The sequence below is a fragment of the Littorina saxatilis genome, linkage group LG9, assembly GCF_037325665.1.
Source record: "Littorina saxatilis isolate snail1 linkage group LG9, US_GU_Lsax_2.0, whole genome shotgun sequence".
Classification (NCBI taxonomy): Eukaryota; Metazoa; Mollusca; class Gastropoda; order Littorinimorpha; family Littorinidae; genus Littorina; species Littorina saxatilis.
The window spans coordinates 15240382-15267792 of record NC_090253.1 but is presented as its reverse complement, the minus strand read 5'-3'; the positions used below and the strand labels follow the sequence as shown (position 1 = coordinate 15267792).

Below are 27411 nucleotides of genomic sequence, written 5' to 3'. Positions count from 1 at the left end.
GATAGGGCCAGGACTGAAGAAGACGCGGTAACTTTGCTTGTGTTGCCTTTTCATTGAATGCTATTTGGAGAAACTGGCAGTACAAGACTGTGATGACAGACTGTGGCTTGTAGCATCACACTGGAGTTCACAATTTAACATCAGAGAGTACATTTCCTGAAATATGAAATGGCTCCGATTTGTCTGAAAGCCGTTGGTTTCTCCAGAGCTCTTTCTCTTTGTTTGAGTTTCTTCCTAAGCGTCTGTGTCACAGCAGGTATAGAAGTTTGCCTTTTCAACGATTAAGGAGAATAATAAATTATGAATGCATTGAGTCTCGTCGTTGTTGTTGATGTTTTGGCCTTCATTATTATTCGTTTTGTTGTTGTTGTTGTTGTTGTTGTTGTTGTTGTTGTTGTTATTGGTGATGATGGTGTTGTTGACGTTTTTGTGGCTGCGGTAAACTGTCCCTCTGTTAGTCTCGCTGACTGGCTTACGGACCTGCTGACTATGTTTTATTGTTTTTTTGGTGTTTGTCTTTAATTTCTTATAACTGTATAATTATTATTTGTATTGATATTATTGTGTCTTTTTCATACCTCTTCGCTGTATCTTCAGAGCTCCTTGCCAATGGAGTTGTCGGCCTTCTAGATCAGCCTCAATCTTCAAGCGTATCAACGTCTACCACTACCAGTTTCTCCACCATCAACACTTCTTCAACAACAGCGACAACGCCACTAACACTGATAGTATCGACACCAACACCGCTCTGGAGAACGCAAAGGGAAGCGCCACAGAGATATGTCTTCTCCTTTCCTGCAGTCAACTTCTATGACAACGTTTACGAACAAAGTCTGGTTATCGCAACCACTCGTCCCCACAACGTCACTGTTGACCTTGTGACGACTTACATGTTGCTGTCTGCCCACGGGCCCTACGTCATCAACAACAACAGCGCACCGCTGACTCTTGTTCTTGCGCAAAACGGGGTGACGAGTTTACATACGAGCGTCATGTCGGTGGAGATTACGTCATCAGACGTCGTCAACGTGTACGCGTTCGACTATTATACCTCTAATATTGACGCCATTCTAGTCCGTGACGTCACACAGCTGGGAGAACGCTACTCTGTGATGACTCTTCCCTTCACAAGACTATCGAGTAACCAGCGCTCGTTCTTTGTTGTGACGGCTTCAGAAGACAACACTGCAGTCGTTATTCGTAAACCTGCTGGTGTTGATGTGGACCTTTCCTCTACCTCCGTTTCTTCACAGGTCAGCTTGAATTGTCACTGTTGCTATTGCTATATATAGCTATTCTGATGGACACGTGGGGGAATTTGGGGGCCGATCATCAAAGCATAACGATACAAAAGTTGGCAATTTTTGCCGATATCCAAACGATATCGGCAATAACAAAGACGCGTGGTTCCGGTTTCTTCCACGTGTATAAAGTACACGCATACCTCGCCAGGTTTGTTTCTGTCACTCTGTGACTAGTCGACAGACGATGCCATTTGCTTTGTGTGTGTTTTTGTTGTTGCTTACTGTACATGACATAGGCCCTACATTACGTGTAAAATCCAGTTCTTTAACAGGCAACAAACCTTGCAAATTTCCAGAAGCTGCAATCTGAAGCGACCTATCTCGGATTCTAGCAGACGATCTCTCCAATGTTTAACACAAAATCAGCAAACTCTCCTGTCACATAGAACGTCCATTGTATAGTGCAATGTTGAAATGAAGTTACCGGTCTGAAACATTTCGTCGTTTCTTCTGAGACAATCCTTGTTCTCTTATCATCTACAGATTTACCGCTGTCTTCACCACGCGAATTCCCAACAGAAGTCAGACTTTCGAACATACAATCTACGTAGGCAAGCATGATACGTCATGACGTCATATGATTCCTAACATATTGACGTAATGCTAAGCATCCGGTTATCTCGAGTTTTCTCCGTAATACATGTCCGTGGGTTTTTCAATGTTCGGTTATTTCCGTGGCTTCATGCGGAAAGGGAACCGTCGTCTGCAATCAACGGCATGGACCATTCTGGTACTTGTCGCTGACAAAAACATGATTCTAACACAGAATTTAATGTCAGAATAGCTATATAAACGCTATTGTGTTTTCAGCGTAGCAATAGGGTCCGATATTTAGACTCGAACAAGTATAATGCGACTCGTCTTCGACTCGTCGGCATTATACTTGTCTCGTCTAAATATCGGGCCCTATTGCTACGCTGAAAACACAATAGCTGTTAATATCTACTTCTGTGTGTTTGTCCGTCCACAGGAGGAAGGTATCGTTCACTGGACCAACACTACCATAATAAGACTATACACGGTATGTCACTCAGCTTCTTGTTCCTGGAGTCACTTCCCGAGAAAAAAATATTGTTCAAGATGGTTTTTCTCTTCCTACAGTCTGTTTAAGGTCAAATAAACACAGTTGAATGATTGTTTTAACTACATGTACCTTCCATTTTCTGCTGCCGTCCGCCGCAGGTTGTTTTTAACCATCATTTGGACGATTCTTTGTTTGCAAACCGTTTATCGAGAGTGTTGAAAGACATGCTTGCCGCACCGAATATGCATACTAGCGCTCGTTTGTCTAAAAAATATGTAAATATTGCGCAGCAAAGGGAAGATACCCACAGGACTTTCACTTTTTTTATTTATGGAAATAATCATCGAATATCCGATTATTAACCAATGAGGGCATCCGACTACAATCTCCTCGGACTTCAGCTGCTAACCATCGAACTGATTTGCCGGCGACAGACACGTTTGGTCGCACAGAATACCGTTTAAAAACATGCGGCGGACAGGCAGCTAAACATAAAAGGTACAGATAACTAGAACATTCATTTATCCTGGTATTTGTAAAGTTACAAAGGTCCTCGACATTGGCAATTATTTTTTGCATATTTTTTCTGAAGTAAGTGGAGCAAGACTACCTTGTAGTCTTATGATAGTGTTGGTCCAGTGAACGATACCTTCCGCCTGTGGTCTGTCTCGGAACTCTCTCTCTCTCTCTCTCTCTCTCTCTCTCTCTCTCTCTGTCTCTCTCTCTCTCTCTCTCTCTCTCTCTCACACACACACACACACACACACACACACACACACACACACACACACAAGCATCATCATCCTCATCATTAGCATCATCATCACAATAACACACACACACACACACACACACAAACACACACACACACACAAACACACACACTCACACACACACACATAACCACACACACACACGTACATATACTGTATGCAAATAAAACAACACCCCTCCAAAATAAACTACACACTATGGAACAATCAGACAACATAATTATAAAACACTGTCATCTGGTCATCTGCAGTCCACAGGCGACGGCCGATTGGTGACCACCACACTCAACAAACTACAAACAGTTAGCACCATCCACGCCGGCGACTTAACTGGACTGGACATTCGCTCGGACAAACCTGTGGCACTGTCCTTCGGCCTCAACAGAAACAGGATGACAGGCGGGTGCTGCTGGGATCATATGTGGGTGCAGCTACCCGGAGTGCAAGTATGGGGGAAGGAATACGTCACGTTCCCTACGACAGCTATGGGTCCTTCGTCAACTGACGTGTATTACCTGGCGGCCGCGGAGAATGATACGGTGGTAAGTATTTGAATGAGTTTCCTTCTTCTTTGATTTATTCAACATTGATTATCTTAAAAACGAGACCGACTCTCTGTTTCAGTCTCAGTTTCTGTATTTGTGCAGGGTTCAATACAGAATGGCAAATTCTCTAAATCTTTCTCTGGTGGCCTCGGCGCGGTAAGAAAAATGGCCACCACGATTTTATTTCGGTTTAAAGGCACAGTAAGCCTCCCGTAAACCATCACAGAGCTCCCCGAGTAAATACAGTACAAGCATACTTCCATTTGAACGCTCACCGAACGGGAACATCCTGGCTGCTTTCTGTCGAGCGTGAGACATTTTCCAAGAATTTATTTTCGTGGACTTGGCCCTGAAGAACAATGGCGCCTCGTTTTTGCGCTGGACCTAACTTTTAAAATCTAAATAATAAATTGACAGCTTGTTACACAAACATTCTTTAATCATAAAAGAATTCGTTTTTCATCAAGACAAGATCAGAACAATTCGAAGTTGTGAAAGTTTAAAAAAAGAAAAGCCCGGAAGCAGGGTCACGCAAGGGTCGTAGCAGACGACGGCCCGGTTTATCAATTGATGCAAATCGCCGTTCCTCTCAACAGTCAAAAGCCATCGCTAGAGTTCTTGTGAACCACAGCCGTTGAATTGTTTCGTGCATAAAAAACGTGCTATTGTAGATAAGCTCACATCGAGTCGCATTCAAATGACTAACTATGACGACTGCATTGTGAAAAGGGGGAAAACTGGATCACACGGGTTCACGATGGCTCAGGGGTAAGATAAACCACGCAAAAATAAATTCTTTGAAAATTGTTCGCTCTTTAAGGCTGTTCTTAACCAGACGAACCATTGGTTCGCCGAACTAAGGTTCGCGAACCATGGTTTGTGTCTTAACTGGGTGAACTTGTTCGGCAAACTCAAGGACTAGTTCGTCCAGTTAAGACACGAAACCTGGATCGCCGACAAACGAGGGGAGCTCACTCCGAGTCGACAATAAAAGCAAGTAAGTTATTCCCCTTCCAAAAATGGCTGCCTCCAAGACGAAATCACCGATTGAGTGGTAACTCCGTGCTGGTTGTCGATTTGGGTCTCTCCTTCCGACTTGATCATGGTGCACGAAGCCTGGTAATCTTGAACTTTAGTGTGTTAAATTCATAGCTCAGAATCGAGTGGCATACTTTACTTATTTTAGATCCAAGTACCTGTAATCAAGCCCAAGAACATTTATCATGAAATTAGCTCCAAACCTAAGCATAATTAATTAATTTGGTTGTTTGATCGGCGAAAATGGCGTAGGTTGTCAACCAAGGGACTTCAATTACACGACAAAGTTGCCTCCCCTGTCCGCTGACACGGATAATTCCTTCTTTGACGCATGTAAACAAAATGCATTCGTACCAGAGTACGCTATGATTCGTACAGTTCATCGGAGTTCATTCCGTGACTTTAAAGGGATCTAAAAGACTTGTTATGATTACAAGTGCAGGTTCTCCAAATTTGGAGGCTTGAATGCCTCTGAATTATGAGCTATGAATTTAACACATTAAAGTTCAAGATTACCCGAAGCCTTCCATGTCATTTACCCTCCTGGGTTAAAGGTTATAAATTGATTCGAGAAAATAACATGACTGGTATGGACTGATCATTGTGTCTACCGTGGAGCCATCGGGGTTTTATGGGAAATGCTACACAAAAAAACTTGCCTGTGAAAAGGGAAAGACGGTGACCAAAAATAAATGATGATAGCGATATTTCTAATTGTGGATCAGCAGAGTCGAGAAGCATACATGATGTTTACCAAAGTGTGTGTGCGTGTCTGTCTGTCCACGTGTGTGTTTGAGCTCTTTTCGGTACAGAATATGAGTTTGGGGATTGAGTGAAGAGGGAGACCTAAAAAAAAAACTACTCGGGATTTTGGTTCTTTTTATCACAATTCAGTCTGTTTTAATTTTCAAGTTATATCAGAAATTTTCTATTTGCACTGATACACTGGAATCCCTTGTGGATGTATTGCTTTAAGGGTCTACAAATAGTACTACTGAACCAAAATCATCCTGTTTCTTTACGTTTTGAGCAATTCAATTGGTCTTGGTTTTTGTTTTTTAAAAATTTGATTCCTCTTCATTCTTCTCAAAAAAAAGCTTTCATTGCGATAAACAAAACATTACTGGATAGACGTTTTCTTGGAGAACGTCTGTATTAGCAAGCATTTAAAGTAGGAGGACGATATGGAACGTACGATAAAAGGATGTGCTTTAGCTTTCTGTCTCATCATTTATAAATGTTGCCCTTCAATCACACACACACACACACACACTTTTGATCCAGCTCCAACCATATTTCATAAGGCTTTATTCAGGGTTGTCTCTTGTTCTTAAACATCCGATTTCTAAGCACACGTCTGTGCTGAGAATATGAACATGAACCGATATGAACATCAATGTCAGCCGCCTTTTTATTATGAAATAATGTTCATTTGTGTTCCAAACACTTCCGAAGAATACTTGTTGGTGTGTCTTCAGTCGCCCTGACATCATCACAACTCGACCCTGTCCTGCAAAAATACAAATATATACAGGGTGACACCCAAACATTCAACCCAAACAAATGCTTATTTCTTTTACATCTGTTGACCGAATTAGTTATCTTTCTTTTTTTCTTTCTTTTTTTTTTTGGTCCCTGTCCTGTCCTGTCTTGTCTTGTCATGCCTTGTCTTGTCTTGTCATCCCTCTATTGGCCTACTGGCAACCTTTTCCTAACTTGTCTTGTCTTGCCATGTCTTGTCTTGTCTTGTATATACATTTAGCATACATTTGGGTAAAGGTTTGCGAACAGGTAAGGGGTGTAAGAGAGAGAGAGAGAGAGAGAGAGAGAGAGAGAGAGAGAGAGAGAGAGAGAGAGAGAGAGAGAGAGAGAGAGAGAGATGGTGGTGGTCTATGTTACATTACACAGGTCAACACAGTTGCAAGTTCATAGGTTAAAGGCTGCCCTTTTCGTAGCGTTCATTAATTAATTCCTATTGTTTACATGTGCCAATAATGTTATAAAACTGTACCTAAGGGGATATAATAACGATTGGCTGTAGCTTTCGAAAACAGAAAAAATTATTTCAGTATTGCAAAGTGGTGTTGATAGTGTCGAATGTAAACAGAACAGTCTCAAAGTGAAAGTGGATGTTTTCCGGAAATTGCGAAGTTAACAAGAATACAGAAAAGCGCGCTTTCCTGCTTAGCACAATCCGCTACCGCGCTAATCTGGCGTGTCAATATCACTACGTTTTGCACGTGGAAGGTGAGCGATTTCCTTCACGCGGGGATTGACGAAGCTGTACTGTCTGTGTTGACGTTCTAAAAATAGCCCAAGCCCTGGAGAACTGTTTCTAAAGATAGCAATAAACTTTATTAAGAATTGATTATTTCTTGTAATTGGTAAGGACTTCAAACCTAAAACTTTGCAGGAAGCTTAATTTATACATCCCCGCAACGATGGGAAAAGCCCTGAAAGTAAGTAAACTAATTAAATAGGACTTTGTCAGCCTTTAAATGAGGGGTTATTGTGTATAGTGAGGAATTAATTTTCTGATGTATTTTTAATTCATTATTGGTGTTTTATGCAAAACGTACGGTCAATATTGAAAGTTTAAAAAAAAGTACTGCCCTCACATTAATACGAAGGCGGGATCACAGCTGGATAAGACAAGGTACGGCAATTTCGACCCGGAGGTCTCTTTCAGGGCGCACAGAGGATGAGACAACACAGGAGAAAAAAAAAACCCACAGATAATAGCACACGGAAGGAACGATTACAGCAGTTATAATTAAATTACTTTGTGGGTCAGGGTTTTTTAGGAGTACAGGGGAAACCCCTTTTAAGACCTTAAAAAATGTGAGAAAATCAAGTCTTAAAATGGAAGGGGTCTAAAAATGGGGGTAATTTACAGAGGTTATGAACAGAACATCTTCTTCTTCTTCAGCGTTCCAGAAATTCTGGTGACGTGTGAGCTTGTTTGCCCATTTGGGTTCCCCACACTATACTCTGAGAGCATAGTCAGCTTCACTCCGCTTTCGTTGAGTAGGCATGCTGGGTATTTTCGTGTTTCCATAACCCACCGAACTCCGACATGGTTTACAGGATCTTTTCCGTGCGCACTTGGTCTTGTGCTTGCGTGTACACACGAAGGGGATTAAGTCACTAAGCAGGTCTGCACATAAGTTGACCTGGGAGATCGGAAAAATCTCCACTCTTAACCCACCAGGCGGCAGCGACCGGGATTCGAACTCACGACCTCCCGATTAGGAGGCCGACGTCTTACCACTGCGCGCCACTTCACCCGTCACAGAACATCTAAAGAAGCAAGATCTTAAAAAGGAGGAAGTCTGAAATGAATGGGTCTGAAAGGGGGGTTCCACTGTGGAAAAGTACCTGTCAGTTTACCTGTATGTATTAGGACTGGGTGGCCGAGTGGTAACGCACTTGCGCTCGGAAGCGAGAGGTTGCGAGTTCGACCCTGGGTCAGGGCGTTAGCAATTTTCTCCCCCCTTTCCTAACCTAGGTGGTGGGTTCAAGTGCTAGTCTTTCGGATGAGACGAAAAACCGAGGTCCCTTCCGTGTACACTACATTGGGGTGTGCACGTTAAAGATCCCACGATTGACAAAAGGGTCTTTCCTGGCAAAATTGTATAGGCATAGATAAAAATGTCCACCAAAATACCCGTGTGACTTGGAATAATAGGCCGTGAAAAGTAGGATATGCGCCGAAATGGCTGCGATCTGCTGGCCGATGTGAATGCGTGATGTATTGTGTAAAAAAATTCCATCTCACACGGCATAAATAAATCCCTGCGCCTTGAATATGTGCGCGATATAAATTGCATAAAAATTAAAAAAAATTAAAAAAATAAAAATCCCTGCGCTTAGAACTGTACCCACGGAATACGCGCGATATAAGCCTCATATTGATTGATTGAATAAGACCACCCCTGACATGCGGCACATACCAAATATCTACAAGTGCTTTGTGTGAACAGTAAAAAAAATTGTTTTCCTTTTTGCGAATTCATTTCATTAAACACAACAACAAAATTCATCAAATTCCAGCTGAGCAGAACGGCTTTCACAATTATGACTGGGCCTTTAAAGGCATGTTCCTCACCATATTACCCAGCATATCAGACACCACATGTTTGACTAGGTTTTTACATGGGAACAACAAGACTATACAGGATGGTAAAAAAACCTCCCTATTTTCTTTTTAATCACATTTTTGACTGCGAAAAAAAAAGAGATCAAAAAGGAAATAGGGCGCTTTTTTTTAGACACCCCTTTTTACGTCCAGCTTCTTTTGGTGGAGATTCAAGTTACAGACACATGTGAAATTCATTAAGCAAAAAGGTTCCCACTATGCACTGCCACAGAACACAACCAGGTTATTAATGTGCGGTACAGTGTATAATTATGTTTAAGTAAAAGGATGCCCTTCTTTTGTTTAATTGGAGCATCTATGATGTCTGACATTTTGGTTCTAACGGTAAGGAACGTATGTTTAGGCTCTAATAAGGACAGTTTGTAAAAGCCTCATGCATATTCCTTCCTCCCCATGAATATTTGAATATCTGCCTTTATAGTACAAAAATCAAATAAAAAGGTCGCACTCTGCGCATAGCGACAAAAATCGCAATTTTACCAAGAAAACCTCACACTCTTTATGTGGAGAAAGACACTGACTGTTGCAGTATGTTATGCATTTGAAAACATCTGAAATTGTGTACTTGAATTCTACAGTTTGATCAGTTCTGTGTGTTTAAAAAGTTACCTTGATCATTCTGACATGCTCTTGCTCAAATCACATCCCAGACAATATTGTAGACTCCATTGATAGACACTGTGGTGCATGGGAGAACTGCATTCTGAGGAAACGAAAAAAATATACACTGAGGAAGAACAGTCACAACAACATTTGCAGCAGCAACAGGCTATATAATTTTATTCAAAGAACACTTAAATAAGGTAAAATGAAAATCAGTGTTGTGTCAGTAAATTTGATTTGGGGGAGATGGAAGGATTGGGGTGGGGGTTTAGAGGCGGGGATAGAAGGATAGCTGGGAACCGGGGAAGGTGGGGTGGCTAACACAGTTTGATCATGTAATGACTGGTACATACTACAATGTTTAAAGGCATAGAAAGCTGATGAATATACACGCTAATTGCTTTACCCAGAGCTGGAGACAGACTAAATTAAGTTCCCTGCAAAATATTGTGGTCTAGGAGCCCTTAAATGTTGAGATATTTGAATTTTTATTTTGATCTAGATGGTCCTATTTATAGATTTGGCAACACATGTAACGTTGATGCAAGGGAGCTAACACCGCGGCTTTGTTGACATCCTCACTTTTTCAGAGGCTAGAACAAGCTGTAATGCATGTATTATGGTCCGCGCATGGTGACATATCGTCATTATATGGTCTTATGGTGCGTTTGACATCGATTGTGGGCAAACTACACTTTGTAAACACGGGAGTGCGTTAGTATGCCTTTAATATATCTAAAAAGGCAGCAACTCTGTAATGCATTATGTGAACCAACTTCTCCATAAACTAAATAAAGATCAGTAAAAGTTACCTCTTTCATTCTGGAATCTTTTTGGTCCCATCACAGCTCAGACGCAGACTCAATGGACAGATACTGTAATGATGAAAAAAACACCAGCATTTTAAGGGAGAACAAGAATTATGCAGAGAGGAAAAACAGTAATGAGTAAGAACAACAGCAGCAGCAGCAGCAGACTCAATATTCGTACTCTACATAACACTCTCACTGAATGACTGATTCAGTAACTAAATCCCAGTGAAGTGCAAGTGATCAAAATTACTGATGTAAAAACAGAGAGAGAGAGAGACAGAGACAGAGAGAGACAGAGACAGAGAGAGAGACAGACAGACACAGACAGACAGGCAGAGACAATGCGAATGTGTGTGTGTGTGTGTGTGTGTGTGTGTGTGTGTGTGTGTGTGTGTGTGTGTGTGTGTGTGTGTGTACATGGGAAATGCAGTGCCATTGAAAACAAACACTTGCTTCATTTAATTAAATATCAACAGTTATACAACATAAGAGGCACTAGAAAAGTTGTACATGAAAATAAATGTTGCTCTTGCTGATGGAAAAAGAGCAGGGGGAGAGGGTCGATGTTGCTTGCACTTGCAGATAATTATGCACTAACATCCAGCTGTTTTTCTGGGTGTACTGTAACCCTGTAATGTTTAAGCAGAAATGTTTGTGGATCACGTTATGCTTCTGCTTTTAGATCAGTTTGAGTATTTGCAATATTACCTGGATCATTGCGGCATCCTCTTGATCACATCACATTTGAGACTTTTACCTATATAGACTCCATGGGCAGACGCTGAAGTTATTACAAGGGCATTCTGAAAAATGACAATACAAATGCAGAGATGTAGAACTTTACATTACACTTACAGAAGCAACAACCAGAGAGCTGATTTATACAGGTAGAGAGAGAGAGAAAGAGAAGAAGAAGTAAAAGAAAAAAGAGAGCATAGAAAGAGAGAGGGGGTGGGGGATGGGGCAAAGGGAGTGTGTAATGTGACGTGAGGAAGGGGAAGAGCAATGGAAAATGAAACTCTCAGTACTTTTAATTTATATTAACAGTTATGGAACTATTTGAGCACTCCCCATAACCACAAACAAGGTACAGACAGCAACATATGTTGCACGGAATTAGGGTGGGGGTAGTTGGACTGGAGAGTGTTGTTATGGGTTTAGGGTGGAGCTGCCCGGGCGGAGTGTGTATGTAACTTGATAATAATAAGCATGATCAGTTAGTGCTAACAACTATCTTGATCTTCACAGACATAAATTGCACAATGATTTCACCACCATGTACCTTTATTTTTGCCCTTGAGTTAGGTGGAAGACAATGTTGAGTGGTGAACGCAAGTTGTATTGATCACTGGGTCATCCTGCGGTCCGGGCCATTGATCTGCACATTGCACCAGCACAAACAAACACAATGTTATGATCTCAATCAGCCTGCATGGTCAATCATGAATCTAAGAACACAAACACTGTCCAGATCTAATTGAAAACGAGATCATCATTACTTGGGAAATTCAATGAAAATCTAGCAGTCAACGAAGCAGATAGATCTGTCCTTGCGATTGTTGTTGCAAGCAGATAAATGTGTGAACTTCCTTATCTCAACGTTATCATTCAACATATTGATATTTTGCCTGATGGATGTTGTGCCGATGAGATAAACAAACAATCAAAATCAAAGTCATAAACTTTTGAAGAAAAAAATTAAACAAATTGAGCAGAAAGAATCTAGCTTACTGCTGTGCTGATTTCGACAAAATCAATGCGTTTACATGCCGAAGTCATTCCTGCTTTTATTCATATCATACTAGATGATCCTAATGCACAACAATACGAAAACGAGCTCAGCGAAATGAGTAACACTGCCTCACCTGCACTAACACAATGCTGCAGAAGCGAAGGTCGTCTACGACTGGAAATTTCGAAGTCGAACAGCGGCGTTTTTTCACTCTCAGCGGTTGTCTTGCTCGGAAAAGTGAAAAGCTTAACTTGAAATCGAACGGAAGTCACCATTCTACCTTTTCGTTCAAGCGTTGTTTTTATAAAATCTCAGAAAATGTAATTTTGACTTGGGTGATTTCGTCCGCCATTGAGATTCAGTTTTTCAATAATTTGTCTTCCTCCTTGGCAGAAGAGTCAAAGGTTCGGCCCGATCTTCAAGGTTCCCAAGACATGACTTGCAAACCCCGAACCTAGTTCGCCGAACCTCCCAAACCTAGTTCGAAAACTCAGGTTCGTCTGGTTAAGAACCAAGACAAGTTCGCCGAACCAGTCTTGAGGTTCGCCGAACCCCACGAACCTAGTTCGCGAACCAAAGGTTCGTCTGGTTAAGAACAGCCTTTACGGAGGGCACCTAGGATGTTCTCAATTGGTGAGTGTTTAAATGAAAGGGTGTTTGTACTGTGTGTAAAAGCCTGACCGTATCTGTGATGGTTTACGGGAGGCTTACTCTGCCTTTAATAATTGCAATTACGTTATAAAAAATAAAGATGAAACCAGATTTGTATCAAGGAAACCTTTTGCTTTTAACGAATTTGCAGTTATTATTTTCTTACAGGTATATGTTGACTGTGACGAACGCCTGACGCTCAGCGACGCGTACGAGTGGACAAAAACGACCCTGGACACAGCCAGTTTTCACTACCTGGTCAGCGACAAACCTGTCGTTGTGATCAAGGCGGTGCGCGGAACTATATATGTCCTTGACCCCTGCATGCTGACCTTAACAGACACAAGTCGTTGGACCACAGCAATGACATTCGCTCTGCCTACCAAAGCTCTATGGGACAGCGCAAGCTTGACATTCAACGTCACAATCATCACGGAGGAAGCCAAGACAGACAGTCTCACGATCAACGGAGAACACCTGCAAGCAAACTGGAAAAGTGTGAGTCGTTCGAACCCCCTCCTAACCCCCCCCCCCCCCCCTCCCCACTTTTTTCTCCCTCCCCCACTCTCTCTCTCTCTCTCTCTCTCTCTCACATATACCTCAACCTCTCTCACTCCCTCTCGCTCTCTTTCTCCCCCCACCCCACACACATAGTGAGATACACCCATGGTGATTACACACACTATCACCCACACTCACACACTGTCACACACACACACACACACACACACACACACACACACACACACACACACACACACACACACACACACACACACACGGAGAAAATCTTTTGTAGGCGTGCGTACAAATGTATACTATTATGTTCTTGACGATTTTTGACTCAGCTGCAGTGGCTTCATCTTGTATACAGATCTCTGCAGGGAAAAGCAACAGCAGCAGAGCATTGGTTGGTGGAGAACTGACAGGGCTCAGTCGCGGCGTTGTGTACGCGCTGAGTTCAGTGAGCGGAACGACACGCATGGCTGCCTATGTCACTGGTGCCAGCAAATCCCACGGCTTGTGCTACGCTCTTGGCGGTGACGCACCAGAGGTAAGTTATTTGGCTAGCTAGATTGTGGGGTGTGTAACATTGAGGGGGCCTTCCTTCCCATGTAAACAGATATACTTTATTACACCCCCGGTATAGGGGTGTGTATAGGTTTCACTCGATGTGTTTGTGTGTTTGTGGCGGTATTTGTGTGTTTGTGTTCGTATATAGATCTCAAGAATGAACGGACCGATCGTCGCCAAACTTGCTGAACAGGTTCTATACATTCCTGAGACGGTCCTTACAAAAATTGGGACCAGTCAAACACACGGTTAGGGAGTTATTGGTGGATTAAAATTATACAACGACTTATAGACGGACACCCCCGTTGGTCAAAGGGAAATAACCTTCTCAGTTGGTGGCAGTGAGAATGGTAAGGACGGGGGTGTTTTTCCTACCTCGGAGGAATTTCTTGTTAGACATGTTGACATTCCGTATCATGGTATAAGGACGTCCTCAAACTTGGATCCACACAACGTACTTCGGGTGTGCATTAACTTCAGCTTATGCGTGACCAGTACACAAAGTAGCACGTTTGTAGGTCAAAATAATGGTCTGACGCTTGTGCGCTTTCAAGGAAATGTTCCGAATTCGGGGATTGTCTCTACAGTACGAGGGTTGAACATGGGCATACCTACCTGCCTTCAGACCTCAAGACTTGTACCTTTTGGACTATTTGAATGTCCGAGTGTACATATTGCTGTAATTCAGTCATCGATTGTCTAAGGTTGGTTAGGGTATACTAGGTCCTTCAAATTAGCCCAAAGGTAACAATCTGGAGGGCTTATAAATCGGGTTAGTTTGTCTACCGCCCAATTTCAAAACTCGTACTGCATGTTGAATAAGTCCGAGTTCTGATTTGATTTTTGGAAAAAGGCATAACAGTCAAAGCTGAAGTTAATAAACACCAATTATATCGATCAAGAGATGTAGAAGTTACTGGTATTTGTGTGGGTTGCTTTTTTGGGGGGGTTACCCTGCACCTGTGCAAAGTGAGAATGTATTTGATAAATGGACATGATTTTGTTTGATTGTCATATATGTTAGTCAGTCAATTCATCCCTTTGTGCACAGGAAAAGCAGACTGCTGATAATGTTGTTGGTGTATGTAGTTACATATAAGTTCGTTGGTGTGATAACATTCGGACCAAACTCGGGGGAACGGCATATGAACTCCGCCGCACGGCCAGCTTTGTGGCATCCCTCGGAGAGAGACTCTAAATCGTGCAGTCTGTCGAACGCAGAAGAAGAAGAAGGTGTGATAACAATTTATTTGCATTTCATGTTTGTTGTTATAGCACTTATGGAAAGACTTATCAGATAACTCAAGAAACGCTGTACTGCAGAGTCATTATTTTAATTTTTTGTCATTTTCATGTCATGCTTTATTAGAAGAGCCATACTCGCAAGGTGTGTGCGTGTCAAGTTTTCATCAACCACTTGCGCTTCTGGTAGAATGACTGAGGTCTTTTACGTACCACAGTGGTGAAAAGAGGGTGGAGACATGGATAATTGGCCCGTAATCGAGCTGGCCTGGGTTCCAACTTGTGACCCTAAGCTACCCCGATTTGAAACCAAATTATGTATTTATGATTTACCATTGTATTATTTGTCTGTTGCAGACTAACGGCTGGAATCCAATCTTCACTTGTCCCGAGACCACTACCTATGCCCTCACCACTATCGTTAACACAGCATACACAACCAAGGACGCAGGGTACACAGAGACAACAGAGAGCACTCTTTTACATGTGTCCACAACCGCTGGGGAGGGCACATCCCATACTGAATCCAACTCCGGAACTTATACTGATCTTTCAACCATCTGGAAGGCGAGCACGACTGCTAAAGAGGTCACCACCGAGGTCACTGGCGTTTCAGATTCAATTTCCACAACTCGGTGGGATGGTAGCACTACCCTCGGGCAAGTGACAACGAGCTCTATCAAGAACAAATTCACCGTTGGCAAACAACCTGCAACAGAAAATGGCAGGACCAAACCAACATTAGACTTTGAGACCACAAATAGAGAACTCCAAACGGAAAGTACCCAAAACAGTAAGATCACATCAGAAGACACCACAGTTAGAGAAGGAATCAAAGGTACCACTCTCGAAGAGAATCTGACGATCAGAACTGAAACCCCAAAAGAAACCCTCATGACAACAACGGACAACACTATCACCTCCCAGGTCTTCAAATCCACAGCCACGGACACTACATCCACAACATCAGCATCACCAGCAGCTCGCACCACACCCACCAAACGCCCGACTACGACCAAACCATCACAACCTCCAAAGCCTGCTCAGCGGATCCAGCCTTGCTACTGCAAGCAGAACACCCCCAGGTCGTCCTCCCCAAAGACCCCGGCCCAGGAAGAGGAGGAGGAGGCGGCAGTCGTGGCTGTGGTGGAGGAGCTCAAAGTCAACCTCACCGTTGCCAGGGGCAACACCAGCGCCAGTGTCCGCAAGGTCAGCAGCGCTCCAGATGAGCGCTCGTCCAGTTTTGCCATGGGTGCCTTCGCCATCGTCTTGCTATCGCTGGTGTTGGCCGTGGTGCTGTCCTTCGACTGTATCCGTGTTGTGCAATGGGTGCACGCCAAGAAGACGGCCTCACGCTCCTTGAAGCAACAGTCCGCTTAGTTGTCAGCACGCCAAGAAGACCGCCTCACGCTCCTTGAAGTAAGAGTCCGCTTAGTTGTCAGCACGCCAAGATGACGGCCTCACGCTCCTTGAAGCAACAGTCTGCTTAGTTGTCAGCACAAGATGACGGCCTCACGCTCTTTGAAGGAACAGTCGGCTTAGTTGTCAGCACACCAAGATGACTGCCTCACGCTCTTTGGAGGAACTATCCGCTTAATTGTCAGCAAGCCAAGATGACGGCCTCATGCACGCTCTTTGAAGGAACAGTCCACTTAGTTATCAGCAAGCCAAGATGACTGCCTCACGCTCTTTGAAGCAACCGTCTTCTTAGTTGTCAGCACGCTAAGAATACCGTCCCACGCTCTTTGAAGCAACCGTCTGCTTAATTGTCAGCACGCTGAGAATACCGTCCAACGTTCTTTGAAGCAACCGTCTTCTTAGTTGTCAGCACGCTAAGAATACCGTATCACGCTCTTTGAAGGAACAGTCGGCTTAGTTGTCAGCACGCCAAGATGACTGCCTCACGCTCCTTGAAGCAACAGTCCGCTTAGTTGTCAGCACGCCAAGATAACGCCTCACGCTCCTTGAGGCAACAGTCTGCTTAGTTGTCAGCACGCCAAGCTGACTGCCTCACGCTCCTTGAGGCAACAGTCCGCTTAGTTGTAAGCACGCCAAGCTGACTGCCTCACGCTCATTGAGGCAACATTCTGCTTAGTTGTCAGCACGCCAAGATGACTGCCTCACGCTCCTTGAGGCAACATTCTGCTTAGTTTTCAGCACGCCAAGATGACTGCCTCACGCTCCTTGAGGCAACAGTCTGCTCAGCTGTCAGCACGCCAAGCTGATGACTCTACACCATTTGAAAGAATAATCTGTTTAGTTGCCATCGCGTTGGAGAAAAAGTCTTCATTGGCTCCTCTTTTCTGAAACTTTAATGCGCTGCTTCTACCATCTCCTTTATGTACAAATTCAAATGTGATTTGATAACGCTATTTGCACACAGCCACACACACAGACAACAACACACACACACACACACACACACACACACGGCGCGAGATTGCGCGCGCACACACACACACACACACACACACACACACACACACACACACACACATACACACACACACACACACACACACATACATACACACACACACACACACACACACACACACACACAACTGTGTAGATGTATCGTACACCTGATATATTACTCAAACAAAATTGAAGTTCACGAAGAAATCGTTTTATTTCAGTGTTATTCAACATCTAGTTTGAATCAGACAACTTGAAACTGGTACAAATATTCAATAATCACACCGGTGACACTGTGACGGTTCCCCTACGCTTTGTGTTCGGTGCCCTGACCCTTTGTGTTCGGTTCCCACTCGGTTCCCACACGCCAAAATTCGCGGACAAAACATCCATTTATGGTAGTATTACGCAATGTTGCTATCTGAGAATGGTCTTGTTAGATCTGTGAGTGTTTACACTACATGCCTAGGTGCTGTTGGATTGAAGGTTTTTGATATTTTAGCCGTTATTAGGTAGAATGCCTTCCACTTTACTGCAAAACTGCATAATTCGTAGCATCGGCAAGAAATATCCTACCAAAAAATGCCTGCTTGGAACTGTCGTTGGTCCAGCAAAAAGTTCAACATGTCTGTAGCAGACAGCCCAAGTTTCAAGATTGTAGGGCCATCCAAACAGCCGTAATAATAAAAACAACAAAAGTAGTCAGTGAAATTGGCTGTGTTCGGTCCCCCCACACTTTTGTGACGTAGGCGTGACGGTTCCCATAATTCATTGTGTCGGTCCCCACTTTCTGTGTCGGACCCCACTTTCGACCTAATTTCTCTGTGACGGACCCCACAACCAGCCTATTTTGTGTCGGTCCCCACACCTTCTTGGATTTATGACTTGCCGGTTACTTGTATCATTGTATTCATTGAATCTAATTGTCTCGGAGTTATTTTTCAGCAAAAACCGGCAAGGCAGCACCTTTTGTGATACCAAGTAAGTCAGATGACATCAGTATGTGTGTGTGTGTGTGTGTGTGTGAGATAGAGAGAGAGAGAGAGAGAGAGAGAGAGAGAGAGAGAGAGAGAGAGAGAGAGAGAGAGAGAGAGAGAGAGAACTCAGAACTCAGAAATTTTATTGTAAACCACACTGTTGTGTTTGTACAAGGGGGGAGTAGAGTTTCCATTCAATGTATACTCTCTCACAAACAAGTAAGAACAAGTGCATAATACAGTGCTAAGGGTTGGAACATAGCGATCGAAAATCATTTACACACATTCATTTTAGCCTAGCAGTTGCTGTCGATGCCTGAATGCATAAAATGTATACCGGGAGAGTGCCCACAACCTACTTTTGTTTTGTGTTAGTAGTATCTGCATTGACGAGTTTTCTAGTTGACCGATTTCAAAGACATTTCCCAGGTAAGTTTCTCTTATATCAGAGTATACTGGACACTTAAAAAGAAAGTGGTGCTCGTTTTCGTGAGGGTATCTGCAAAGTGGGCAAACATGGGAACCGTTTGCAGAATATCTCTGTTTGTTGCACATCAAGGGTGAAACCCCAAGTCTGAGTTTTGTGAACACTTTTTGAATATATGGATTGTCTATTTGGTCAAGGTACTTTTCTCTTCCAAAGTTAGGTTTAAACAATTTGTATGTGTCATACCTCTCACTGTCTTCTAGCTTACTATGCCAGTCAGTTCTGGGTAAAGCAGTCTTTTAGGCGTTGTTGAAAAGCCTTGATAAAGGGTTTTTCGTTGCCGACATAGCCGTACGTCCACACATGTCCAAACCCATTTTCACACAGGAGGTTTCTGACCCTAGCGGACCAATTGTCTGTCCCTCTGTCTGCCATGTTCCTCATCATCACATGGGCCATTTTTGAGTCACTTGAGAAAATGTGACTCTATGTAATCGGTCAGTGTTAGTCTGTCCGGCCGGCCGTCCGGCCGGCCGTCCGGCCGGCCGGCCGTCCGTAGACACCACCTTAACGTTGGACTTTTCTCGGAAACTATCAAAGCGATCGGGCTCATATTTTGTTTAGTCGTGACCTCCAATGACCTCTACACTTTAACGATGGTTTCGTTGACCTTTGACCTTTTTCAAGGTCACAGGTCAGCGTCAAAGGAAAAATTAGACATTTTATATCTTTGACAAAGTTCATCGGATGTGATTGAAACTCTGTAGGATTATTCTTTACATCAAAGTATTTACATCTGTAGCCTTTTACGAACGTTATCAGAAAAACAAGGGAGATAACTAGCCTTTTCTGTTCGGCAACACACAACTTAACGTTGGGCTTTTCTCGGAAACTATACAAGTGACCGGGCTCAAATTTTATGTGAACGTGACTCCCAGTGACCTCTACACTTTGACGTCTGCTTTGGTGACCTTTGACCTTTGGTGACCTTTGACCTTTTTCAAGGTCACAGGTATGCTTCAGGTATGCATTGTGTTGTGAATAGCAATTTCTTCCTGTCCATCTGATGCCTCATATAATATTCAGAACTGCGAAAGTGACTCGATCGAGCGTTTGCTCTTCTTGTTACATATCTTGTGTTGGGGAGGCGATTTAGCCGCAACCAATATTTAACGCATCTGGTAGCAGCGAGGACTGATAGGGGAAATCTACCGAGTTCTCCGTATACCATGCAGTTGGGACTTTGGGGGTAAACACCTATTATCCGTTTTCATGCGAACATGTGTACCTTTTCAATGTTAGAGCAATCAAAACAACCCCACATTTCTGAACCGTATAGCAATATGGGGGTAATCTGTGTATCAAAGAGTGTGAAAAAAAGGTTTAGATCATAACATCCAATATTCCACAAAACTCTAAAAATCATCGATAACACCACGCTTAGCTCGTACAATAGAGTCTTCAAAGCATCGTTGGATGGAAACTTTGGTGGTCAAGGTTAAGCCGAGATATTTATACGAGTTGGTAACGTACATGTTGTCGTGACCAAATGTCCAGGCTTCGTTTTTCCCCAAGTATCCACGGCATAAACTAATAAAGTTAGTCTCTCTCTCTCTCTCTCTCTCTCTCTCTCTCTCTCTCTCTCTCTCTCTCTCTCTCTCTCTCTCTCTCTCTCTCTCTCTCTCTCTCTCTCTCTCTCTCTCTCTCTCACACACACACACACACACACACACATACTGATGTCATCTGACTTACTTGGTATCACAAAAGGTGCTGCCTTGCCGGTTTTTGCTGAAAAATAACTCCGAGACAATTAGATTCAATGAATACAATGATACAAGTAACCGGCAAGTCATAAATCCAAGAAGGTGTGGGGACCGACACAAAATAGGCTGGTTGTGGGGTCCGTCACAGAGAAATTAGGTCGAAAGTGGGGTCCGACACAGAAAGTGGGGACCGACACAATGAATTATGGGAACCGTCACGCCTACGTCACAAAAGTGTGGGGGGACCGAACACAGCCAATTTCACTGACTACTTTTGTTGTTTTTATTATTACGGCTGTTTGGATGGCCCTACAATCTTGAAACTTGGGCTGTCTGCTACAGACATGTTGAACTTTTTGCTGGACCAACGACAGTTCCAAGCAGGCATTTTTTGGTAGGATATTTCTTGCCGATGCTACGAATTATGCAGTTTTGCAGTAAAGTGGAAGGCATTCTACCTAATAACGGCTAAAATATCAAAAACCTTCAATCCAACAGCACCTAGGCATGTAGTGTAAACACTCACAGATCTAACAAGACCATTCTCAGAGAGCAACATTGCGTAATACTACCATAAATGGATGTTTTGTCCGCGAATTTTGGCGTGTGGGAACCGAGTGGGAACCGAACACAAAGGGTCAGGGCACCGAACACAAAGCGTAGGGGAACCGTCACAGTGTCACCGGTGTGATAATGTTGCGATGTGGAAATGGACACGATATCGCAAAAGATAGACAACGGCAAGATCATTCAAGTATGTACATGCTTGTTGATGTCTACTTAGGCGATGCTCAGAACACTAGTTAGATCTTCCGAGATTAAACAAGTCGCGTAAGGCGAAAATACAACATTTAGTCAAGTAGCTGTCGAACTCACAGAATGAAACTGAACGCAATGCAACGCAGCAAGACCGTATACTCGTAGCATCGTCAGTCCACCGCTCATGGCAAAGGCAGTGAAATTGACAAGAAGAGCGGGGTAGTAGTTGCGCTGAGAAGGATATAGCACGCTTTTCTGTACCTCTCTTCGTTTTAACTTTCTGAGCGTGTTTTCAATCCAAACATATCATATCTATAAGTTTTTGGAATCAGGAACCGACAAGGAATAAGATGAAAGTGTTTTTAAATTGATTTCGAAAATTTAATTTTGATCATAATTTTTATATTTTTAATTTTCAGAGCTTGTTTTTAATCCAAATATAACATATGTATATGTTTTTGGAATCAGAAAATGATGGAGAATAAGATGGACGTAAATTTGGATCGTTTTATAAAAAAAATACTTTTTTTACAATTTTCAGATTTTTAATGACCAAAGTCATTAATTAATTTTTAAGCCACCAAGCTGAAATGCAATACCGAAGTCCGGGCTTCGTCGGAGATTACTTGACCAAAATTTCAACCAATTTGGTTGAAAAATGAGAGCGTGACAGTGCCGCCTCAACTTTCACGAAAAGCCGGATATGACGTCATCAAAGACATTTATCAAAAAAATGAAAAAAAGTCTGAGGATATCATACCCAGGAACTCTCATGTCAAATTTCATAAAGATCGGTCCAGTAGTTTAGTCTGAATCGCTCTACACACACACAGAGACAGACAGACAGACAGACAGACACACATACACCACGACCCTCGTCTCGATTCCCCCCTCTACGTTAAAACATTTAGTCAAAACTTGACTAAATGTAAAAACAAGTCGCGTAAGGCGAAAATACAACATTTAGTCAAGTAGCTGTCGAACTCACAGAATGAAACTGAACGCAATGCAACGCAGCAAGACCGTATACTCGTAGCATCGTCAGTCCACCGCTCATGGCAAAGGCAGTGAAATTGACAAGAAGAGCGGGGTAGTAGTTGCGCTGAGAAGGATAGCACGCTTTTCTGTACCTCTCTTCGTTTTAACTTTCTGAGCGTGTTTTCAATCCAAACATATCATATCTATATGTTTTTGGAATCAGGAACCGACAAGGAATAAGATGAAAGTGTTTTTAAATTGATTTCGAAAATTTAATTTTGATCATAATTTTTATATTTTTAATTTTCAGAGCTTGTGTTTAATCCAAATATAACATATTTATATGTTTTTGGAATCAGACAGGCATGAAAACTGAAAATAAAAAAAATACTGAAAACAAAATTCGAAGGCGCGTAGCGCCAAGTTTCGCAGGCGCGAAGCGCCAAGACTTCTAGGGGGGTCCGGAAAAAAAATTTCAAGGGTGAAATTTGGTGTAATCTGGGGCTATCTGAGCCTTAAAATTGGATTCAAACATGGCCCCAAAACTATTTTACTATAACTATGACTAGGGAAAAAAAAAAAAAAAAAAAAAAAAAAAGGAAAAATACGGGAAAAAAAAAATACGGTTTATTTTTTTCAAAAATACGGAAAATACGGAAAATACGGAGAATTTTCATGCCTGTCAGAAAATGATGGAGAATAAGATGAACGTAAATTTGGATCGTTTTATAAAAAAAATATTTTTTTTTACAATTTTCAGATTTTTAATGACCAAAGTCATTCATTAATTTTTAAGCCACCAAGCTGAAATGCAATACCGAAGCTTATCAAAAACAGAGTGAAAATAAGTGAAATTATCAACTTCCACGAAAAGAAGACTATTTGTTATATTTGTTTGAAATCTCGAGGGCTTAGTTATAGGTTATTTTCAACAAGCTTCTTAATGAATTAATGAAAATTGCCTTTAGCTTTTATTTTCTTGGGTTTGTTGAAGGTGGTCCATATAAGGGGACTCACACATACTTTGAGATTTTGCTATTATTTTTTGTTTGCAGTAGAAACTCGGGGTCAACACTGCTAAAATGTAACAAATACGGTCTTAGCTGTCACATATAGAAATGTTTGTGTGATAAAAGCTTTGGCTTTGGACAGAAACGAGTCAGTTTTAAGCGGCAAATTTAGAGTGAACACTGCCAAAAGTGAAAAAAGAGAAAAAGTCTAACGGTTTTGAGGTTTGTGTTTCTGCAACTGTTTTGACATGTGCATGTGATCTAGTGAGAGTGAATACAGCGAATGAAAATGTTTTGAGCGCTCCAGCGCCGTTAGTTTGTCAGAACAGGAGGTGGTCCATATTAGGAGCCGGTCCATATTAGGAGCCTTTTCCCTACAGTAAGCAACAACAAAAACACACAAAGCAAATGGCATCGTCTGTCGACTAGCCACAGAAACAAACCTGGCGAGGTATGCGTGTATTTTATACACGTGGAAGAAACCGGAACCATGCGTCTTTGTTGCCGATATCGTTTGGATATCTGCAAAAAATTACCAACTTCCGTACTGACTGGGATATGTTTTTAGAGTCTAGTGACAGTGTGAATGAAGCAGCGGATGTGATTACTGACTACATTACTTTCTGTGAAGATACAGTTATTCCAACCAAAACTGTCAAAATTTTCCCCAACAACAAGCCCTGGATAACGAAGTCGTTGAAGGCCACGCTCAATGAGAAGAAAATCGCCTTTCAATCTGGTGATAAAGACGAGCGTAGGCGTGTGCAGGCAAAACTTAGGAAAGAAATTTCAGAAGCAAAAAAAGCGTACAAAGAAAAGGTCGAAGAGCAGTTTCAGCAAGGGAATATCGCTGATGCGTGGAAAGGGTTGAAAACTCTGTCAGGTCAAACAAAACAGAAACCCAGTTGTACTCTCCCTTTAGAAGACCAACAAAACATGGCACAGGACCTGAATACGTTTTACTGCCGATTCGAACGCGACGATGTAGGGAGTGTTTTAGATGACACCATTTTAAACTTAAAAGAGAGAATTTCTGACGACGACGACTTCGAGATCGAGGGTGATGTGGTGCAGTCTGTTTTTCAGAAACTTAAGGTGCGTAAGGCTGTTGGTCCTGATGGTCTTGGGGGCAGGACCTTGAAGTGGTGTGCAGCACAGTTGTCTGTAGTTTTCAGTCAGCTTTTCACTTGGTCACTCAGGGACTGTATTGTTCCTGATGTGTGGAAAAAGTCAACCATCTGTCCCGTTCCTAAAAACAGTAGACCCAAACAGCTCAATGACTATCGTCCAGTTGCCCTCACTTCGGTAGTAATGAAATGTTTTGAACGCATCCTTCTGCCTCGTCTTCTCAACTGCACACAACCTTTCATGGACCCTTCTCAGTTTGCCTACAAGAAAAACAGAGGCACAGATGACGCCACACTCACACTTCTGCAACAAGCATATAGTCACTTAGAAAAACCTGGTTCCTTCGTCCGTATTCTATTTATAGACTTTTCATCTGCTTTCAACACAATACAACCTCACCTGCTTGTTCAAAAACTGCTTTCTTACAACGTCACTCCCAGACTCGTCCTTTGGATCACACAGTTTCTAGTGAACAGAACCCAGTCCGTCCGTTTCCATAGCGCACTTTCATCCATAGTTAGTACTTCTACTGGAGCCCCTCAGGGCACAGTATTGTCTCCAGTTCTGTTCACATTATACACTAACGATTGTCAAGGCACTGTTACGACCCCTCTTGTGAAATATTCTGACGATTCTGCCCTTGAAGACCTGTCTGACTCCGATTCTGTTTATTTTTCTGAAGTTCAAAATTTCAGCTCCTGGTGTAAAGATAACTATTTAGCCCTAAATGTGACAAAAACAAAAGAGCTAGTTATTGACTTTCGCAAAAACCCAGCTACAGTTTCAGATTTATACATAGATGGTGTGAAAGTTGAGCGAGTGACTGAATACAAATATCTCGGTACAGTCATTGACAACAAACTAAATTTCTCCTCAAACACTAAAGCTATCCACAAGAAGTGTCAGTCAAGAATCTACTGCTTACAAAAGCTCAGAAGTCTGAACATCAACAGCCGCATCCTCCAAACATTCTATACTTCATTCATTGAATCCATTCTCACTTTCTCTTTCATCTGCTGGTATGGAGGTCTGTGTGTGAAGAGTAAGAATGTGCTTGGGCGGGTGGTGAACACATGTGGTAAGATTGTGGGGGTGAGACAGGAAGGACTGACTGTGCTGTATGAACGACGTGTGGTGCGAAAGGCCCGCTGCATCATCCAGGATAGTAGTCATGTGCTCGCTCACCACTTTGAGGTCCTGCCCTCAGGACGTCGCCTCCGCACTCCCAGATTCCGCACGCTCAGAACTAAGAACAGTTTTATTCCAAAGTCAATTGGCTTTTTAAATACCTAAGTTAATTAAAACTAGTATGTGTGCCGGTGAACATATGCACTGATTTCTGTGATGAATATTTTTTATATTCTTTGATGTGCACCCTTATGCTGAGTGTGATAACCCTCGAATGACTAGTCCTGTGATAAATATTGTTCAATGACATATCTAGTCCTGTGATAATGATAGTTTTTAGCGGTAAACTTTTAGCTAAAGCTGACGGCAATTTACCTATTTGGAATCATGTTACTATTCCTGTTAGTGTACATATGCGTGCGCGAGTGTAGTATGCTTCGTATGGTATTTTTATCTGTTGTCTTATTATTTGTTTTGTCTTTTAATGTGCACCACACTGAAATTTCTCTGTATGAGATAATAAAGTATTCGTATTCGTATTCGTATTCGTAGCGTTATCCTTTGATGATCGCAAATAGGGATGTGTGAGGCAATCCAATCACAGCCCCCGAATTCCCCCACGTGTCTATCAGAATAGCTATATATACGTGTATGACTCCACCCTTCTTATCAAATATTCAGATGATACAGCGCTAGAAGATCTGTCCAATAGTGACGCAACTTACTTTGCAGAAGTAGAACGTTTCAACGCCTGGTGTAAAGACAACTTTTTAGACCTAAATGTGACAAAGACCAAAGAACTTCTGATAGACTTTAGAAGAAACCCTGCCCCTGTCCCTGACCTGATGATTGATGGTGTGACTGTTGAGCGTGTGACTGAATATAAGTATCTTGGCACAGTTATCGATGATAAGCTGTCCTTCAATGCAAACACCACCCTCATACACAAAAAATGTCAGTCACGCATCTACTGCCTTCAGAAACTTAGGAAGTTGAATGTGAACTCTTCTATCCTTCAAACTTTCTACCGCTCTTTCATCGAGTCTGTCATCACTTTTGGTTTTGTGTCCTGGTATGGAGGTCTGAGTGTGAAGAACAGGAATGTCTTAGTGCGAATGGTGAATGTCAGTAGCAAGGTGATTGGCAGGCAGCAAGCAAGTGTGGAGTCCCTGTATGAAAAGCGTGTGGTGAGAAAGAGTAGGCGGATAGCTTCAGATAGGTCCCATGTCCTAGCCCACCTCTATGAACTCCTTCCCTCTGGCCGTAGACTTCGCACGCACAAAGCTAGGACACTCAGGCTGCAAAACAGCTTCATCCCCAAATCCATCACCCTTAGCAACATGTAAACACATCCACATACCCGACTCGGCCCCTCTTCTGCCAGTGCAATCAGTAGTAATGTACATGTATGTATTGGTTTTATGTACAACCGTATATTTCCTGCGATATATTGTATGTTATGATATTTTGCAATGATGTTTAGCCATAGTTCGTTATACGCGTAGGTGTGCGAGAATATGTAAGCGCAGTGCTTTAAAGATGTCCATGTTATATAGTGCTATATGTTTTATGTAAAATCAATGTCTTGTTTGTATTATTGTTATGTACCACCTCTGAATTTCTCTATGAGATAATAAAGTATTCTTATTATGTGGAGCTGCAAGTGCCATTGTTCATAAACTGCTACAATACTGGGTTTCTTAGCGTGTTCTTGTAAAATATATGTGACTGACTGTTCAACGTTACACATTAGCAAGATCTAGATCAGCACTTTTCAGGACGTGTACGGGAACGTGTACGGGTAACGTCATCAAATCTAGTGTTTACGTCACGCGTTTGCAAAGATCTGCAGTCTTGGTGGGA

The 27411-nt window shown here is 42.4% G+C and overlaps 2 protein-coding genes and 1 long non-coding RNA gene across 3 annotated transcripts; 2 read left to right on the top strand and 1 right to left on the bottom strand.

Annotated features, from left to right (window-relative positions):
• Positions 1 to 992: 992 nt before the first annotated feature.
• LOC138977107 (uncharacterized) lies at positions 993 to 13314 on the top strand. The gene is made up of 4 exons (XM_070350016.1): positions 993 to 1253; positions 3353 to 3643; positions 12810 to 13139; positions 13300 to 13314. The coding sequence occupies exons 1-4, from the start codon at positions 993 to 995 to the stop codon at positions 13312 to 13314; spliced, it is 897 nt and encodes a 298-aa protein (XP_070206117.1).
• Positions 5922 to 12595, bottom strand: LOC138975376 (uncharacterized). The gene is made up of 6 exons (XR_011458634.1): positions 12124 to 12595; positions 11541 to 11636; positions 10967 to 11061; positions 10259 to 10321; positions 9453 to 9546; positions 5922 to 6194 (listed from the first exon to the last, which is right to left on the bottom strand). It is a non-coding gene; the product is annotated as an uncharacterized lncRNA (long non-coding RNA).
• A 2333-nt stretch (positions 13315 to 15647) lies between the features above and the next one.
• On the top strand, positions 15648 to 17355 carry LOC138977380 (uncharacterized). The gene has a single exon (XM_070350276.1). The coding sequence runs from the start codon at positions 15852 to 15854 to the stop codon at positions 16335 to 16337; it is 486 nt and encodes a 161-aa protein (XP_070206377.1). The 5' UTR covers positions 15648 to 15851; the 3' UTR covers positions 16338 to 17355.
• The last annotated feature ends 10056 nt before the right edge of the window (positions 17356 to 27411 follow it).